Here is a 20,142-nt window from a genome sequence, read left to right as displayed (position 1 = left end):
GCGCCCTCCTTATCTAAAGCTACCCTCCTCCCCCCCATAAGAACAAGCTCAAAATGGCTTTAGAGCACAACCCCATGTGATCCCACTGCAAATGTCCCCATCTCACAGAAAAAAGAGCTATTTTTCAATCCCAAGGACAAACAATTGTAGCTTCAGGTCAGACATGCACATCTTCTGCCAGAAGAGTTTTCTGGGTGCTGGCTGTTAGTGGCAGTAGCCGTCCCTGGGGCAGATGGCACACAGCCATGCACTGCAACACAGCTATTCCAGCTGGGTGCTAAGAGAGTCCCAACACCACCACAGCCCGCCAGCAGAGAGCTGCCAGCAAAGGTGCCAGCCTGTGAGGATGGGCAAAACATCCCTGTGCCAGGGCAGGAAGCAGATCAGCATTTCCTACTGCACCAGCTGCAGGCTGTGTCATGGGGAATTATCAGGGAAAACAATGGCCCCTTCCTCCCTCTCATATGAGGCCATCCTCAGTGAGCTGACGTCCAGGCTGTGAAATCCCCACAGCCACATCAGCTGTCACTGCTGTGCCTGAGGCCAGCCAGCGGCTTGTGGCATGGGCGTCTGCTTCCTCCTCACCAACACTTCCACCACTGCACCCATTGCCACCATTGGGAATGGGGGCATGCAGCTTCAGGGAAATTGCCAGCTGTCAGTGAAGCAGACAGACAGACAGCTCAGGATGAGCTACCTCTATAGCCGAGCTGGGACTCATCCTACGCACCAGTGGCATAAAGCCATCTGGACACCTTCATGGCCTCATGCCCTCGGGCAGGTTGGGAGCAGACTGGGGTGAGGGTGGGCGCTCGGGACCCTTCCACCCTGCAGTGACGTGGCCAAGGCCATCCTGTGCGAGGTCTGCATGGACGTCACCACCACCAGAAACAGGAAAAATCTGGAGCCTTTTTGTACTCACGGAATAAACTAAACCAAGATGTGTGGGGTCAAACAGCCTCTCCGTTAAGTGGGATTTTCCTCTCCCCACAGCATGGCCTGAAGGCATTCAGCTAGGCTAGGCCCTCAGGTGCTGGCTCATGCCCTGCTGCCACCCACCTACAGCACCCTCACTCCCTGCCTGCCCCTGCCCCTTCCCAGGCCACCTCTCTGCAGTCTCTGGAGGAAAGACAGGTCAAACATGGAGCAAGGGGTTGCTTGAAGCCAAAAACTAGTATAAGGTGTGCAGTAGTGATTTACAGACTGGTCAGCTCATGGAGTCAGGGGATTCACTCTCACATCACAAACCAAAAAAAAAAAAAAATTGGAGAAAAAAAATCAGCACCCAGACACTGCAGTTGCAGGGAAAAGCAAAAGCCCCCACAGGTGCCTGGAGCAGCTGAGTGAACCAGCAAAACTTGCTGCCTCACAGGGCCTCAGAAACGTGGGATGTTTTTGCATCCCAAGTCAGAGCCCAGAAGCTCAGGGCAGGCAATGCTGGATTGCACACCTCGAGGGCCACGCCAAAAGGAAACAAGATGAAACATTTCTCAGTACAAATGTTTACTCAGCTCTAAGAAAACGGGCCCCTGACCAAACCTCAGAGAGTGAGAGCACTCTGTCCTGTGGCAGCGAAGGAGAGCAGAGAGCAGCAGGCAAACCCCCAGCTTCATCCTTCCCTTGCAAAGCCACCAGGAGCAAAGGCCATACTCGTGACCAGCTGGCGTGTCTGGGGGGAGGCTGCTTGTGCCAAGCACACAGCGACAGCTCAGGAGAGGACATCTTCATGGCAAACTCCACTCCATGCTATGTTTCATCAGCTGTGATCAGAAGTTTTAAGAAATGCCTTTATTTTCACCTCTCCCTCTATTATTATTTGGGGTTTTTCAGCTATGGAAGGATCTTTTGCAATGCTTTGAAATCTGATTAAAAATGAGGAGGGGTTTGGGGTTTTGTTATTGTAGGGGGGTAAAACAATAAGACCAGCTTCCCACATCCTCTCCTTCCACGTCCCTGACACATTCCACACCCATGCAGTAATGCCTTTTAACCAGAACCAGCAGGTTGCAATATGCCAGCACAGTTCCCAGTCTCCGTATTGTTACTTTATATACCTATTGCTTCATGCATTGCCCACACATGCAGAGCCTTATCAAAGGCCAAGCCAGCCACACACCCAGTTTCTATAGCCCCCGCCTGCTTTGTATCCAAGGAAATAAAATACACAAGATGGAAACAATGACATCACTCTGTAAGAATAAGGATGAACACAGGACAGACACTTTTAAGAAGCTTTGGGAAGACAGAAGTGGCTGTCTGTTTCTATCATCCTAAAAATACCCTGATTCACCCTCAGAGCTCCTCCAGCTGCTAACCTCGTCTAAAGGTTATTTCTATTAAAAAAAAATCCTTATGTTTGAAAACCCTTACTTTCTGTGATTAAGAAGAGCTGAACTATCCATCTCAAACCAAGAGTTTTCACTGGCATTCTCAAGGTCCGATGTTAATACTTGTGCCTTATTGCAAAGGGAATACATAGCCTTCAGGGAGCCAGACAAGTTTTTGGAGACTGTCTGGGTATTGACTGCCCTTGAAGGTGGACTCTCAGATCTTCCTCTATATTAGCTCACTCAGCAAAAACAGAGACCTGGATCCCACTGGCATCTGTATCTTACAAAAAAAAACCCCAAAACAAAACAAAATACCCAAACAAACAAAAAACCAAAACAGACCCCAGGTCTGACAAGACTTGGCACAGTTAGAGGATATAGAGTTTTGTTGTTTATTTTACCAAGAGGCAATTCAGCCCCTTGGGTACAATTGGGCCCCATGGGCCCTGTGTGGCCCAAGATCACCAAAGGGCACGGCTGACTTGAAGTTATGCTGATCTCTGGTCAGTATCATAAGCATTAAAATTGCCTTAGCCATCAAGTAACTTGTTCTCTCTTGCTGTGACCACTTTTCTCAAGAGACATTAAGCAGAAGGGAGAGGCAGACATGTTATTTTAGTCTTTCCCACTGTTGTGAGGAAAAGATCTTGATGGGAAAATGCCACTGAGCTATCAGCCTTAGGATCTGGGTTAGAAGTGCAAGTGAACTAACTGAGTAAATATGCTAAGAAGACTGTCATTTCCTTCCTCTAGTGTTGCCATAGGCACCAAAACAAAGCTAGGTCAGCTGCTGAGCCATCAACACCGACAAGCTGCTGCCCCTTTTGATGAAATGCAATTTTGTCATCACTCTTGCCTCTGTTTAAATTAATTTAGAAGGATAAGGATAATGGCAATGAAATAATAATAAGACTGTAGCTCTTTCATGGGCAAAGATCAGCTTAGACAATGAAGTCAGTCTTTGGACTCAGGACTTTGGGGAATGCATGGGAGGTTGTAGAATGGCTTTTTATTTTACAAAGGCAAATAAAAGTATCTTGAACGTACATTCCAAGTAAGGGAAAACACTTCCACCAGCACGATGCGGCATGTCACCAAATATCAGCCTCCAAAAGGATTACACCAGTAAACAAAAACAGTCCGTTTCAAATGGGGTAAAAAATTTGTAAACAGGGATCTTAAAATATGTAGCTAGTCATAGACAAACTCTTAAGCACTGGTTCCTGAGACAAACTGATAATTAAGTTCTTTTGCAAGATTTTTTTCAAAGATTGAGCAGCTACATCAGTAAAATACGAAGACAAAAAGAAGGTGGACAAGCATGAAAAACTTCTAAGATACCAAAGGTAGGAGAGGCAACATCTAACAAACTAATTCTAAGAAAGATGGTAATATATCTGAATAAGTCAATTTCTACAGCAAGGGTTTTAAAGATTTTTTTTTTTTTGAGCCTGAAGTAAGGCTATTCACATGTGTGATTTTACATCTGCATTCAAAGGGCCATGTGCAAAGCCAATGAAGAACCATTGTCAGAGGACCCTGGATTTAAACAAACCATTCAGACTCAGCATGTCTTATTTTCTTTGGTAAGTGAATTAATAAGTGTTCTGCACTAGACTGCTGCCAAGAAAAGCAAAGATACTGTTTTGACTGGCCAGTAAGTTAAAAAACCTGAACAGCTCAGTTTTGCCTTCGAAGATTCAGCTCTACTCACAGCTTCAACCAGTCGTACTGGAAAAATGGTATCAGCATCTTTGTGGTAAAATTCATAGCAGTTTGCCATGTTGGTATACACACACATAGCATTTTCTGCACTCTGCTACTACTGATTTGCAGCAGGCCTGGCCAAAACCCCTGATGATGCTGCAACGACACAGCCCCAGAGTGACTTGGCCAACACTTGCCACGTGCTCTGGCAGGAATCAGCATGCTCTTCTGATTTCATGCTTCAAGCAGAAACACCTCACTACAAAACCTACTTGCTGTAGTCAGCTATTGGAAAAACAAGTGGGAAAAAAACCCCAAACAATCCACCAAACAACAAGCCCCCACAACCAGACAACTTGATGGTATTCCTGACACTTTGGCATAGTAGATGAGGTACTGTTATGCCTTAAGAGTAAACAGGAGCTTGTGGTCTGGAGACATGATGCATCTCCCCTCACACTGCTGAGCTCCTGTCTGAGTATGCAGCAAGTGAAGCCCTTTAAGGTTAAGCCCAGTGCTCTGAACAGCAGCAAGCCCCACTCACATACACAACTGCAAATTATTTAATCTGCTTTAATTTAAAGGAAGGGAATAAGAAAAGACAAGACTTCTGTGAGTTTAAATGTTCCTTTCACAACAGGAAATAACTCTTCTAGCATCAGCCATCAAAGAGGTCAAAGCCTAATTTTTAGGCAACCATTGATTCTTAGTACAAGACTAAGACAATAGTCACTGCTCAGAGATAAGCTCTGTAACATGAATTTCTCCACACTCAGTTGTGCATCAAATTCTCCTGCTCAAGTCAGTTACAGGTTGCTACCAATAAATTCAGTTGTACTATACTTACAAACTAGCAGTATCAGGATATCTATCCAGTGGCCAGAGCTAGAACCAGGACTAAGACTTAGGTTAGGGTTTAGGAGGTAATGTCTTCCACCACCAGCATTACTGCTAAATCCTGACCATCTATCCAGGCTGGACTGGGCGAAAAATGTGATGGGGCAGTGAGTGACAGGGGAGTTCAGCAGCAGGTTTTTTGCTGCAGTTAACTGAAATTAGTGAGCTACTTTAAAATCCCACTTAGGGCATGTGTTCTGCTCTACGTTTGATTTTATGGCATTTAGCTGAATTCTTGCTAATGGCTGCGCTGGGAAATTGGTCTCTAGGATTGAGTCTCCTGCTGAATTAAACAACAGCTCTCTGCATCACTGCAGCAAAGCCTCAGTGCAGACTCTGCCCCACTCTTTTGGCAAGGGATAGCCCCCAAGTCTCAAGGCTGAAGTGGAGCCTTTCCAAAACCTGGGCACCAGACGGCACAGACCAGACCTCAGCTCAACAGTGTCACATACAGGTGTCACCACATGGCTCCAGCTCAAACTAAGCCCAAATGGCTCAGTCTCACACTGTGCCTTGGCAGAGTTATGAAATACCTGGAGAATGCTGCACCAATTTCTTGGGCCAAGCAACACAGAGAAGCCTGATGTGAAAGAGAACATGGACAGATCCCAGTCCAAGTCTGGGCAGGGTGTTGCTGCACATGTGCTGCTTTAGTTTCAGGTCCTTTCCAACCAAAACAGCCATGTTAGTGCTTAATTAATTGCAGAGTCAAACTAGTTTTATAATCTACTTATTTTGCTAGAAAGACTCATATGGGATGTCTGCTTGGGCCAGAATCCACTGGGGCCAGGTGAAAATCCAGAGGAATGCCAATGACTTTAGTGTAGTTATTTTAGATTTTTTGCAGTGTAATCCTCTAAATCTAGCCCAGGTGATGCCCTTGCACAGGTCACTGTTATTACTACATTCACTTGACAGAGGCAGCCAGCCAATAAAGCAAGGCTGTCAACAGGTTACAAAACCAACTTCCTAGACAGAGGCTGCATGATCTGCCACACAGATAAACACGTAAGATGCTGGTGCATTTCTCTTCCACTTTCTCCACAGCTAGACTGCTAAGAGTTTACTGAGTAAGACAAAAAAATCCAAACCAAACCAAGCAAAACCACTGAGTGAGTAATATTCCTCACCCCCCTCAAGTCTTTTCTATCGATGACAACCAACTGGCTTAGCACAGTAGCAATGATTTACTGAGCCACACCTCTACAGTGCCTTCTGTGCCCTGTGGTAGGTGTGAGCATGCAGATGGCAGGGACACCTCTGACCCAAGCAGGTTACCTTAGGTATGGCACCCAATTAGCTTTCCACAGCAGCAAGCTTCTCACCATGAGGGAGGGAGTCCAACTCTCAAGGCCTCCAAGGGCGACATGATCTCTTGACAGTATGGGGCATGATGCTACCCCCAACACGATTAACAGAGTGGCATATGCTCAGCTCCTTGGAGGATCAGGCCCAGAACTTCTCTCACAGGAGTAAGAGGGAACAAGAGTAGTTATTGCAGGACTTACCTGTGGCTCAGAGGCCAGATTCATCTTATAAGGGTGTGTCTTTCCCTCCTCGCTTACAAGTGGTGACCAGACTTTTGCCTCTGTTCTGCAACACAGAAATTTTGAATAATTAATCTGTTTTCATCAGTAAGCACCATAATTGTTATTGAAAGACTCAAAGTTCATCAATTTCTTAAACATTTCCACAGTCTCTCATATATATAGCACAATCCACATCAGGAGGAATCTAGACAGCCTCATTTTAGGTACACAGTGTAGGTGGCTTAGATAAGTGAGGTCCTTGGAGCAAGACAAGATCTCAGTAGTGACTCTTCTGGCTTATTCTTTGTGACTCTACAGGCAGCACATCAGGCATGGGCTCCCACCCAGGCTGTCAAGCTGGGGGTTACCCAGAAGCCAAAGCTGGAGATATCCTACAGATGCCTTAATTAAGTGGGACCATTCAGATTGCTATGTGCTTCAGCTTTTATGGGTAGCCAGGAAGAGGAATGATTCTTGTCTGTATTAACTATACAAAGAACATTTTGTCCTTGAGGTTGGGCTGCCTTGGAGATAAGCTAGAAATATCTTTTCATTTGGGTCTCTTGAATTTTCTTATTATTTATAGCAGCATCCATGTTGAACAAACAGAAGTCTTTTGGAATGATGAGTTAAAAAAAAAAAATCCCCGCCTGCAACGGGACTAAGAACTGAGACGACCTCATGTGACAGAGAAAGTCTACATAACCTTTACTGGTCTGTGGTCTGACCCAATTACTCACAATAGTCTGAAACACAAGTCAAGATCTACAACTAAAACCAACTGCTTTGACCATCATCATTGTGGAATTTTGCTGTGTCCCAAAGAATGACAAACAAGTGGTGAGGGAGAAGTGGAGTGCTTGGATTTGCTTGAAATATGTTGTGGGAAACATTTCTCAGCAGTAAAGACAGTAGTTAGCATCTCAGATAGATTAAACAGTGCCACTTTTCCCAAACTTTTGAATAGTAGGGAATGAGTGACTGCAGTATTGTTGAACAACAACTGCTGTTCAATGCTAAGCATTGCATCATGTAGCAACAAGATGGCTGATAAACTCTCAGGATGAGGTCTGAAAACCATGTTCTGTCCTGTTGACAGGAGCCCTTTCTGGAATCTGGAACTGGAAATAGATGTACTTCCTAGGTATTTGTGGGTCAAGGATTAGCTGTAATTTAAGTACTTAGCAAAACAGAAATGCTTCCATTGAGAACTAACTGGATAAGTGGAAAGAGATTTTCCAGTTAAAGAAGGAGGAAGAGACTAGAAAAAGAAAAGGCTGACAAGGATAGAGAAACAGGGTATACAGCTACTCACAATATATTCAGTCTGGTGTGCACCATTCCTCTAAATGCCTTCCAAAGTCACAACATTTTTTAAATAGCCCAAACTTAGCTGAGATGCACATATACATCCCAAACATTTGCTGCATAAATAGTATTTTAATATTTGCACCTAGTGGGCAGCTGAGTGGGAGGAGATGGGAGGCAGCATTCTCAGTCAGGAAATAAGTGTTTTATTGAACTGCTATTCCCTTTATTGCACTGTGGACTTTATACAGAAGAAACCTGAATGAAGTCTGCTGTGCTGCACCTCCTCTCACAGGAAAAGTACAAACACACAGGTCACACCTGATATCCTTTATGGGTATTCAGGTACAGCAAACCTTTGACTCTTGGTTATTGCATCCTGCAAGCCCAGCTGATACCTGACAACCCATGCCACTCAAATGCTGCTGGGGCACACACAGACAAGTATGACTAACAGCTGCATGGTATCAGATCCACACCAATCTGATCATCATCTTGTCACAACAATGGATGTCCAACATGCCTCAGGTGAATACAAACCAATCATTCTCCCCTTGCTTCTGGACACCCGTACTTTAAGGTGCCTGAGGAACCAGCAATTTCACCCAGATTATGCCTATCAAGCCTCACAAAGTTACACCCACTTCCAGGACAGCTGTATTTTCCACACCTGAAGACTGTTTGCACATAGTGAAGCAGCCTGGTGACCAATACAAAGCTTCATTCCTTGGAAGTGTTTGGAGATCATGTATGACCAAGTTTCACCTTCTCTGGAAAAACAGGGGACACAGCAAAATGTACAGAAATGAGACACCCAGCCAGCCAGGCTATAAGCAAAGGGACATTGGCTGGAGATGAAAGAGCAGCTCAGAGAGCATTAAACACTTCTGCTGATTTCTAGCATGAGGCATCCCTGTGCCAGTTCTTGCAGCAGTGATCCAAGAACTTTTTGAGGTAGCATTTTCTTTAACAGCAGTTTATTATAAGCTTTCAGAAGCATGAGAAGGCTTTATTCACACTGAAAAATTTAAGCCTAGAGCAGGCCAGTGTATGAATATGGAACAGAAACTTCCCCCCAGGCACTTGTTTTCATCCCACTGGCCCTCAATGTGTTTGAGGTGCTGATCACACAGCACATTGGTCTCCAGAGGCAATTATGGCCAACTACTCCGATACTGGATATAAATGGAAGCAGCAAGGTCACTCCAAGCTTTACTTTCAATCCAGTCTAGAATTATCCAAACAGAAATGTTAAATAGGCCATGCATCTGTCCCTCTGAGGCAGGGAAGATAAAGCTTCCCTTTGTATTCACAACAGCTGCAGAAGAGCCCCTCAGACACTCTTAGCAGCCCATTTATGCCCCAGTGAAGCGGCAAAAAGGACACAGCTTTGCTCTCCCTGGCTTTACCCAGCAGATCTTTCAAGGCGTGTGGTCCATCCCACCTGTGGAGCCCACAGTCTGTGGGTCTTAGGTAGAACCACGATGGTCCCAGCTCTTGGGAAGGGTTTCCTGGCTCTGCTTCTTGTGTCAATGCCTGTCATTCTACTGAAGTGTGCCAGGAGGAAGAAAAATACCACCTACAAGTTCACCTTATGTCCCACTACTGGCCTAGGGCTTACTTTCTGCAGTGTTGGGAAGTGTGGGCACTAGGGACAGACAGCAGGGCAGATTAGACTCAGATTAGATGTGTTTGTATCTTATCCATATGTTTCCACATCCTAGCTATATGAAGGAGGTAACAGGTGTCAGAGTAGACAGCTAAACCCAGCCTTGGTAACAGTCCCCTCAGTTCACACCAGGCTGCTGCTAGTAATGGCTTTCTGGAGGATTTGTTCCCCAAATTTGTGGGAGAAGGCCCACAGCCAAAAAAACCACCTCCATGCTCCCCGCAGCAAGGCTGTACTCCTGCCACTGAGCAGGGCCATGCTAGCAGGGCTGCCAGACCTGCCTCTCCACTGGGGTAGGGGCTGGATGTCCAACAGTCTGCTGGGGAATCCCACCCTGCCTGGTGAAAGCCAGGGGCTTTGGCATCCTTATCAGATCTCAGAAACTCCTGATAAACTGATGAATATTTATTTTTTAATATGGTTTCTAATGCATACTCTTTCAAATGAGACTCCATCAGAGAGCAACACTCAAACAGGGAAGGAGACAAAAACATGACACAAACAAGCCTGAGAATGTGGGTCAGGGAAATTAACTGCAGGCACATTTATATACAAACTGTCATTTTTGCAGTTCACATTTCCATGATGTTTCCTTACTACAGGATAGAGAGTAACTTAGGGCCAGGGAATGAGCGATGCATCTCCTGCTTCATCCAGGCAGAAAGCAAAAGCCAAGATTAGACTAAAGAAATTTCTCTGATGCTAGATTGGATGCAGAGGTACTGGTAGAAAAAGAAGGAAGGAAACCACACACAAGTCAAGGCAGGAATATGGAGAGGTATTTATGAAACAACACTTTTCAAGCAGCTTGTCTTGAACATGATGTAATATAAACATTACAAGAGCCCGGATTTTGCTGTCAGTGCTTTGCGTGCAAAGTTGGGCCATAGCTTCAAGGGAAAACTCAGAGCTGGAAAATGAGGGTCTAATTCTTTGTGCCAGGAACTGTGTAATTTCCATAAAGAAGAAAGTCACGTCTACATTCATTCACATCTCATTTCAAACACTGGGATGGATACAATTAAGATACCAAGTAGCAAATAAACCCCAAAAGACTGAAAAGTTTCTTGGGCAGCACAAAGTTCTTACCTGAAAAATGAGGAAAGACCTAAAGAATTTATCTTTCACAATCCTCTCACCAGAGTTTTTGACAACCATTTTAATAAAGTTTAGAAACTAACTACAAGAGCTGTCAGTCTACCAGGAAGGTACCTTTTAATCAGCCTTTTAGCTGCAACAGGTGTCAAATACAGGCCTTTGGCTTTAAACGTGAGTAGTCACTTTTAACAAACATGCATTAATGGACATATTCAGCTTGGCAAGCAAAACAGTACTCAGGCTGCATACAGCCTCCTGCCAATTCAAACAGCAATGACAGGCACAACTGCCTAGAGACAGGAGACCCCAAATGCATGTCTCCGTGTATGGTCCTCTTGCATTTCAGGTGTCTCTCTATACAACCACTAAAACCAAAAAGGCAACTCCAGTTAAACTTCTGTAGCTTCTTCTGTGTATCTGGAGCAGGTTCATGACAGCTACAAAGGCTGACACACCTGACTGCACTCTTCTAACTAGTCAGCTGCAGAATTAACTCTTACTGCCTCACCAAAGAGGCTGTAAAATCACAACAAATACCAATTTTGATATGCCAAAATTACTTTGAATGTGTCTGTTGTTAGTAAAAGCTGCTGGCATGCACCCACAAGGGCTGGAAGCACCACACTGGCCATGGAGAGGTTGGGAGTGGCCACAGAGGGCCAGGGAACCTGCATGGCCTTATATAGCTGCACACTGAGCAGCTGGCTTTTCCCAGGGCCAAAGGAATTATTAGTAAGATGACAGAACTGGAAAACTCTTCTTGGCAGGGAAGCAAAAAAGCAAACCTAAATGAGTCAACGGATTCCACCAATTTCCTAGAACAGAAATCCAAGCCTATTGTGGCTTTGTGCAACTATTCCCCGCAGCTCAGACCTGGGAACACATGGAGCAAGCAAGAGTGCAACCAAACCTACCACACAAAATGAAAGGACATGACACATGTGCTCTCTTCTTCTTCATAAGCATCTACACATTATCCTTTCTGACAATCCATTTAACAGGTCCTGGTAGCAGACCTGACTTCCCTGATCCTAGCACTTTTCAAAGAACAAATACATACCTTCATTCCTTGGCAGCACTTTAAACAAATTAAAAGACTATTTTGCAAACAAAAAAGGTGCATTAATATATTATAAGCTGGCAGCAGAGTGGCAGAAAAGCAGCTTGAAATTTGAGGAAAATGACAGTAGGAGGAGAACACGACATTACACATTTGCAACCTTTTTTAAAAAATACCCCTCTACCACCTCCAAACTGCCTCCAGACATAAAGGGAGGACAGACTCACTACAGGAACACTTTTTTGTTGACAGAAACCTTTACATAAATATATACTTTACCTTTGAGTTGCTCAGGGCTGCACAGTTCCACCAACCATCTGGTGACTATAGCCTTTGTTTTAGAAATAATTTTCACCTATGCTGCAATGAACATTTGTCTGCTTTTGTACATCTGCAGCCACAACAGAGCTGTGTGTCAAATTCATCATGAGCACTTCCACTGACATGGGTGATGCCTGGATTGTCTGACTATCCTGTGAGTTTTGTGGTAGGAGTATCTGTATCTTCTCACCTTCTTCGCTTTGAATGTTCTTTGACAGGGGAAGCATCTTACTCAAAATACACTAAATTTACAAAGAAAGTTGATAGTTTCCAATTTGTTGGACACATCTTGCTGCTTACCCCCATTAATGGAGAGCAGTGCTGGGAGAGGCTTAGCTCAAGCCTAATACATCAGTGCAGTGGTGTTCACACCCTAATTCGAAAAAATTAAATCACCAGGAAAAAGAAGCATAGCTCTTCTAAAATATTCAAAACTTCATTTTTCCTATGGAGAGACTCAAAAATCTCCCTGTGAATTTCAGTTCAGCAACCAGGTAGGCTTGAGTTGACTGAAGCACTGTCTTGAGCTTGATTTTACACTGCTGAAGACAATAATGGAACCTTTACTTTGGTTTCTTTGTAACTACATTTCTCTTGAAACAAAAAGCAAAATGAATGAACAAACAGGTGCAGAAAAGAGCGGGAGCTGCTAGACACAGTGAGTTCAGTGGGAATTTGTTATTTACAGCAACATTGTTGGACATCCACTTTTGAGGCAGAAGACAGAACTTTCCCACTCTGTTCACAAGTTGAACAGCAAAGCACCTGGCAGTGCCACTTAGGAAAGAGTATTCAAAGAAAGCAATTTGTGGCTGGGTTTTAAATCCTAGGAAATTACAAGATTTGCCCCTTTGGGTGAAAAAGCAGACCAGGCATGTTTTCTTCAGCTAGAAAGTTGATATGCTTTTAATGGTGACTTGTGTTAGACAAGATTTCCTGCCTACAATCTGATCTGAAATATTTTTGGACTGTTACCATCGCTAAGAAAAATAGCGAAACAGGAAACACTGGAATGCTGTTGATATACACAATCAAGCATACAGTGCAAACAGCATTTCCTTTACCAGAAGTGTTTAAGTCCTTCCAATTCTCTATATTTACACTTCTTTTAAATAATCATTAGTAAGCCAAACATGAAGACATCTTAACTGCTTGGCTACTCTCAAAAGAGAAGAGAACTCCCTATTTGAAGAATACACATGTATGGAGATTGTTTTGGTTCACAGAAGAGCAGACGAAAAAGACAAGCATAATACTTCCATGAAACACTCTCCTAGCTTCCAGCTACTTGTAGCTTAAAGGCTTTCTGCAGCAGAGATACCTCCATTGTATATATTATCCTTTAAAGATTTGTCTTGCACTAATTCACCCACTCAGGTCTTCAAACCACATACACTCATCACGTGTACAGCACAGTCACAAATGAAGTCTCCACCGTCACAACAGTGCTGATCCTTTGGTGAAACTGAAACACCTGGTGTGAGCTCAGACCTGTGTCTGAAATCCACCTGGCACAACCTTGTTGCCACACTGCACGCAGGTCAGAGAATATTTAGCATGGGTAATCATTTAAATGAGTAATCATTCAAAATTCATCAGCTAGCAATTTAAAAATCACTAAGGATTTATGCTTTCACAAGACATCTCTCCAATGGCGAATAGAAAAGGAGGACTGGGAAGACGTCTCACTCCAGAAAACCTAGCACAGCTAGGCACATCCTTATACCAGCTGTGTAATGCTCCAGCTCACAGAGGTACTGCTCTGTCAGAGCAAGGGTCTGTGCCAGCTCAGCTCCTTGGTACAACTGATTCAGCTGATGAGCTACAGAATGGAGCTGCACAGAGTGGAGACCAGACCCAAGGGTTGCTGGTGTTGCAGTGCAAATTATACACATTCCTTTTCATACTCAGCCAACTACTTACAGAGCTACTTGGACAGAGAAAAAACTTTCAGCTCTGACCTGACTTTACTGTGAGCCTTCCTCACCAACTGTATGGTCAAGCCTTAGTGACAGAGCTGTGCCCACCAAAGCTCAGGAAGCCCAAGCCATACCATTTGGCCAGGTGGCACTCATTTTCCACAAGAGCCTTCCAACCTCTCCACCCCCATGGCAATAACCTTCCCTTCTCTACAGAGGAGGGATCACCACCACACCACAGTCTGCTTTCCTCACCCACTTCCCCTACCTTAAGCTGAGCAGGAAGACGAAGTATGGCTCCAAGTCTTTTAAAATGCTTTCTCTGTCACCTCTCTAGGCATCCTCTCAAGGCCTTTCATTTTAAGGCCTTAGACTGCAAAGTAAAGAAGCTCCTGCCTCAGCAATAAAGACTACATAGCACTTCTGACCACTGAGCAAAGCTGCATTTAGACCAACACAATTATGGGGGCATAGAAGAAGACACTGGACATTACAACAGAGTACAGCCAGAAAAGACAACACGATGCACACGGATTTTCCACAGAGCAATGGGTAGTAATATCAAACTCTAAAGTGTAAGAAGCCAGATCACTGCTTTCACATTCTTGCAGTTTTGACACTCTTCCTGGCCTTCTGTCAGCTGAACTCAGTAATCAGTACAGCAGCAGAAGCATCCAACACATACTCATGCCCCTTCATTGAAAGAGGGCCTTGAAGGAGTTGTGTAAACTGACCCCTGCACAATTTTACACAGCTGTATATCCAGCTAGAAATCTCTCCCATGGCAGCTTCCAAGCCCAAGGCCAATGAAATGTGCATAGGGTAGCTATAAACTTAACGACTTTGTAATTAACATTAGCAAACACATTTTACAGACTCAATGATCTGTAAGAGTGAACTTGCCTGCAGGCTGAAAGAGCCCTTGCCTCTCTTCCTCTTTCCCAGCCAGAACCACATGGCACTGGTTTGCCAAGTCAAGCAGCTGGATTTTGGAGAGGAAAAGGAACACTCCTTTGCAGGAAGATTACATGCTGCTAAGTTCAAGGCCAGTATGAGAAACTCTGGGATTAAGAGGCTGCTGCAATGTTCACTACCCATTCACACTGCCTGCACTGTGCTCTGTTCTTCCATCTGTGAATTCCCTTAATGAACCGTCAGGCATTTTTTTTGGCCAAGACCCATCGCTTCTTCCTGAACTGGAACTGAACTGCCTGCTGAACTCCTGGCATTGTCCAAGCCACGGTAAAGACTTCTGCTTATCACAGAAAAGCCCTGAACAACTGAGCCACTGTGTCATTTAAGGCATGCTTTTGCACTCCTTTTGAAAGCACTTCCCCTGCATCTGCCCTGAAACTGATGGATGATCACTCTTAGGGAAGGTAGGCACAGAAAAACTTGCCCCAGAGCAACTAGAAATGCCATACTGCATCTACCACCTGACTGAAAACCACTGGTACCTGCAGCTGCAATTCACACCAAAAGGAGGGATAAATCCCCAGCACCCTCAAAAAAAAAAAAAACAGGCTCCAGTTCTTTTAAGTAGCAACAGCTCAATGCAAACAGAGCCCTGCCTTCCCATCTCCGTTTCCTCTCCGTACAAAGATGGCCTAAGAACAAAACATAGCTGGGGAAAGGAATGAAGCTGTCCATTGCTCCACAGTTCAAGATGGTGGGAAGGATGAAGCCAGCCTGTGCTCTACATTAGTTGCAGAAATTGTGGCTCAGCTGTCACCTGCCTTTAGTTTTTCAGGACTTGAGAGACTGATGCCTAAGAGGAACTTCGTTGAACCCTGGGTCATCACTGTTTAAGGCTGTCAGTGCTGTTTGATCAAGAGGCTTCAAAACGTACATTTCTGAGTCTGTGCTTGGCAGAAACCAGGCAATTAATTGCCTGGAAGAACACATAAGCATATATTTTAACTGCTAAAGGAGTGCAACAGGAAGGAAGGTCATCATCTCTGGTTGCACCTCCTCTGCTATGAGTGAAGTTTTCATGAGACTATCTTTGGTTTCTTGCTGTCAGGAGCCACAGAGTAAGTGAAAAGAGCCTGCCAAAAATTATCAGCCAATTCCTCACTTGGAAAGTTGTTTTCCTAAGGTCAAAGTGCAGCAAATGCAAGCAGCATTAGGATTAAAGGATGAAATGCAGTTCCCTCTTGCTAGCTAGCACCTGCCAGACTAAGCACTAAGAGGTCAAATTAAACCAGCAAGAGGTCTACTGTCAAACCAAAACACAGCTACTGCCCACCCTGCAATCCTCCCTCTCTCCAGCCCCAGTCTTGCTCAGCTACGTACCTGCTGACTGTCAGAGTCAGTTCATCTGTGCAACCCTTGATTTTGTTCTGCGCCTCAAGGTGTGTCATGTTATCTGTGTTCACTCCATCAATGGCTATGATCTGGTCTCCTATACACAAGTTGGCTATCGCAGCTTTGCTGCCTGGAGTCACCTAAGAGAAAACAAAAAGAGTGAATGGACTTTCCAGGGAGGGATTTCCATAGCAACATTTGAAAAGGAGTTGGAGAAGTTGTGTTTTTTCTCACTAGTACCTGGAAGCAAAGAAGGTAAAATTAATGAAAGTAAATTCTAAGAAGAAATCTATCTAGGTCTTTTAGGATTTTGTTTCAGCACCCACAGATAAAAATCTGGAGAGAGAACAACAGGTAAACAACAGAAATAATATTTTCACTCAAGACAATTCTCATGCTAGAGAGCAAGATCATAAAGAAAGCAACTATGTTCTTTCCTGGACAGAGAAGTGCTCTCTGAAACAGAAGGTGCTGGGGACAGACAGAAGCCAAGTCTCTAAGAACAGAGGTGACAGAAAAGAGTGTCAGAGTCATTGCAATACCAATGCCAATCACAAACAGCTTTGCCTGCATTACAATTTCACTTGTTTTCTTCCTTGAAGGAAAGGTTTGGGCTCAAGATTTTGGATTGCTTCTTTAGTTGTAATAATATGGTTTTTCCCAGAAACAGGAGCAGCACACATTTGCTGACTTCAGCAAGATCAATCCCAAAGCAGTGTGAGATTTACACAGACCGGAAGAGGGAAAGGCATCAGAAACTTCATCCTTAAACCACAAGCTGTCAATAGTGTCTGAAAAAGTAGAAGCACCAATCCCCCTGCTGACCACAGCTCACCTTGATACCTGTTGCCACATTGCATCTCCCTTTCCTCTCCATGTGGTCCCAGACAGACAACACTATGCAACAATGCCATCAGTATGACATTCCTCATGAGAAAGGTCCCAGCTAAAACTTGGCATTTTCAATCAACTAAATGGCTTCTTCATTTTACCCTACTTCTTTTAAAGAGGTGTCCTCTTAACAACTGATACCTCTTTGGGACAAAATGATTGCCCAGGCAGAAGGCGAATAACATCATGTTTGTGGCTTTGCAGACACTACATAATATTTTGTGCAGTTTTAATGAGTTTATGAAAGGAGTGTAATGATTTCTATGGGCTTTTGTCCATTATTTAATAGGCAGAGGAAATGAGAAGGGTGGACTGCTCCCAGACATGAGTACAGATTAAAACATGCCTTGCAGCTGAGACATACCTCATTTATGAGTCCATTACAACTGGTATTCATTCTACACATTCATGCTAGGTTTCAGCATGCTGGAAAGCAGCTGAGCAAACCCAGCAGAGCTTTCAGACATAAATGCCATTCATAAGATTCAGAAATCCCTTCTAACTAGGGTTTGGTTGGCAAATCATTGCCCCAGGGAAACATTCCCCTTCTAGAAGTGTCACACCTTAGCAGCAATCACTGTTTTCCCTGGGTGAAATCTGAAGCTATTCAGCATATCTCCTCACAGCTGTAGTGGGCTATTTTCCCCAACCAGAAGAAAAATCACAAGATGTTTTTCTTTTTTCACCTCTCTACTAGGAAAGTGTTTAATGGAAAAAGGAAGGACATGGAAGTGATTCACAGATGTCCAAGCTGACCATGGTCCTCAACATTAATCCAGAGAGCTTCAAATGGGCCAACCAATAGTGAATGACTGCCTGCACACCAGTTTGAATGCTGCAAGCAGTCTCTGAACTGACAGAGGAAGTGCTGATGAAAATACCAGACAAAGCAGCAAATGGATACAGAAAATCTGATTTACATGTGAAGATCATCACCTGCCAAGCTGCAGCCCTCAGCTGACCGGTGACCTATCGAGGCCACTGAGTGCACTCTGCAGCCACTCCACTGGATTCATTGCCTTGAGAGTACCTCCTGTAAACTTTGTGACAGGGTGTTGTGGTTCAACCCCAGCCAGCAGCCAGGCCCCACTCAGCTGCTCACTCACTCCCTGACCTACAGGACCAGGGAGAGAATTGGGAGAGTAGAAGTGAAAACTTCTGGGCTAAGATAAAGACAGTATAATAGGGAAAGCAAAAGCCACACACACAAGCAAAGCAAAACAAGGAATGAATTCACTCCTTCCCATGGGCAGGCAGGTGTTCAGCCTCCCCAGGAGAACAGGGCTCCATCATGCATAATGGTTACTTGGGAAGACAAACAGCATCACTCCAAACATCTCCCCTTCCTCCCTCTCTTTATATACTGGGCATGATGTCATGTAGTCTGGAATATCCCTTTGGTCATCAGAGTCGGCTGTCCTGGCTGTGTCTCCTCTCAGCCTCCCATGCATCCCAGACTCACTGCTGCACAGCAAAAAGCAGAAAAGGCTTTAGCTCTGTAAGCCCTGCTCAGCAACAACAAAAACATATATGTATTATCAAACCTGTGCTCAGCACAAATTCAAAACACAGCTCCTTACCAGCCACTGTGAACAATTCTACCCCAGCCAAAACCTGCATACAGGGACAGTTCACAGCTCCGAAGAAATCCTGAGCACCAATAGCTGCCTATGGTCCCACCAGATTTGGGAGCTGTCATTATAAAATCCATAAGACGTATTCCTCAGGATATCATTAAAGCAAAAGGAGCCGGCAGGAAACACAGTGTGGGTCCTCTCCTGATCTCTGGACCTTAACTGAGTCATTTGATTTCTTGGGGCCTTTATTTCCTCTGCTACCAAAGGAAGGAGAGAGGCACATTAGTCACCCCTGTAAAGAACACCAAGCTCAGTACACTGCTACCATGATTCACTGTCAATCAGATAAGCTGCCAAAGGGTCAAGAACAACAGTGGATTAATGCCACCACTGGAACACTGCTGGAGACTGAGCCATACAGTTTGCTGTATTTCAAGACTGATAATTATACAACATGTGATAGGCTGGTAGAAGCAATCATGTATCACCAGGAAGAGCTAAGCCACAGCAGCCAGGGACTCTGAAATACTGAAGCCTCCTGAAGAACCCCCAAGAGCCACCAGGAAGAGCAGCTGGCATTCACAGTGACATCTCAGTGCATTGCCAGTGCTTGTGGTGTCAGTTCCCTTCTGTGTCCACTTCAGAGGAATTTGAAATGCAAGTGCTCTTCTCCATCAGGTACGAGCCACCGGTAGCACAAGAGCTGTTCCATGCACTCAGGCACTCACATAATCCTCTCCCCTAAGGACAAGCTACAAGGTTGCACAAAAATATAAAAGAGACATGTATCTGCCAAAAGCAAGCATGTTTTAAAATCCAGCTTCTTCAGGTCTGGAAATAACTTGCCCTGAAATGCAACCTTCTACAAACTGCTGCCTACAACATCCAGCTCATACTCTCTGCCAGGACTGTTCACAGCAAGCATGTCTGCACAAGGGCAGGGTATGGAGGGAACCCATCCCCCATCCTTTTAGGATGATTTATAGCTACTAATAATGTTCCCTTCCCCCCTCACAGTAAGGTCTGGGCTTATCTCAGTGCTGCCAAGCAAAAGGCGTTTCTGTTATTAAGTGAGGAGCACAGAGCTGCCACTGTGATGTTTTCCTGCTTTTATTTTTGTCACATCCCTGCCTGGTCCATGGGAAGCAACAGGGGCAGGCGTGTGGCTGGGGAGAAAGCAGGCAGAAGCTCAGAGCAGTGGCAGCTATCAGCCAGCTTACACAAAAGGACTCCAAAAATGAGCAAAAGCTTCAGGCAAGCAGGAATCCAGTAAATTTTGCACCTGAAACTGTTTTGTTCCTGCTCTCAGATGATCTAAAGCTTTGCCCCAGCCTCTCTTACCCTTCCCTCTTGACTGAGCATGGAGCAGAGACCAGCAGAAGCCAAGGGACCAGCAGGCAGTGCCTTGCACACCTTGCACAGGTGGGTGAGGCAGTACTGAGCAGATAGAGCTGCACTTCTGCATGGATAGGCAAGAAGGGCTGAGAGACACTGCGAGGAACAAACCTTGTACAAGTCACAGCTTGTGC

The 20,142-nt window shown here is 44.7% G+C and overlaps 1 protein-coding gene across 3 annotated transcripts in view; it reads right to left on the bottom strand.

Moving 5' to 3' along the window:
* The window catches only part of PDLIM1 (PDZ and LIM domain 1), a 42,713-nt gene that overhangs the window by 14,822 nt on the left and 7,749 nt on the right, over positions 1-20,142 (bottom strand). For all 3 annotated transcript variants that reach the window (XM_041404927.1, XM_041404926.1, XM_041404925.1), the window contains exons 2-3: positions 16,134-16,285; positions 6,443-6,527 (exon numbers count right to left, since the gene is read on the bottom strand). In XM_041404927.1, the coding sequence (XP_041260861.1) occupies positions 6,443-6,527; positions 16,134-16,285 (237 nt within the window). The remainder of the gene's footprint in view (positions 1-6,442; positions 6,528-16,133; positions 16,286-20,142) is intronic.

Source organism: Onychostruthus taczanowskii, unplaced genomic scaffold, assembly GCF_017590055.1.
Source record: "Onychostruthus taczanowskii isolate IOZ18803 unplaced genomic scaffold, ASM1759005v1 scaffold22, whole genome shotgun sequence".
In the NCBI taxonomy this organism is placed as follows: domain Eukaryota; kingdom Metazoa; phylum Chordata; class Aves; order Passeriformes; family Passeridae; genus Onychostruthus; species Onychostruthus taczanowskii.
The sequence above is the reverse complement of the archived record's forward strand: the minus strand, read 5'-3'. Positions and strand labels throughout refer to the sequence as shown.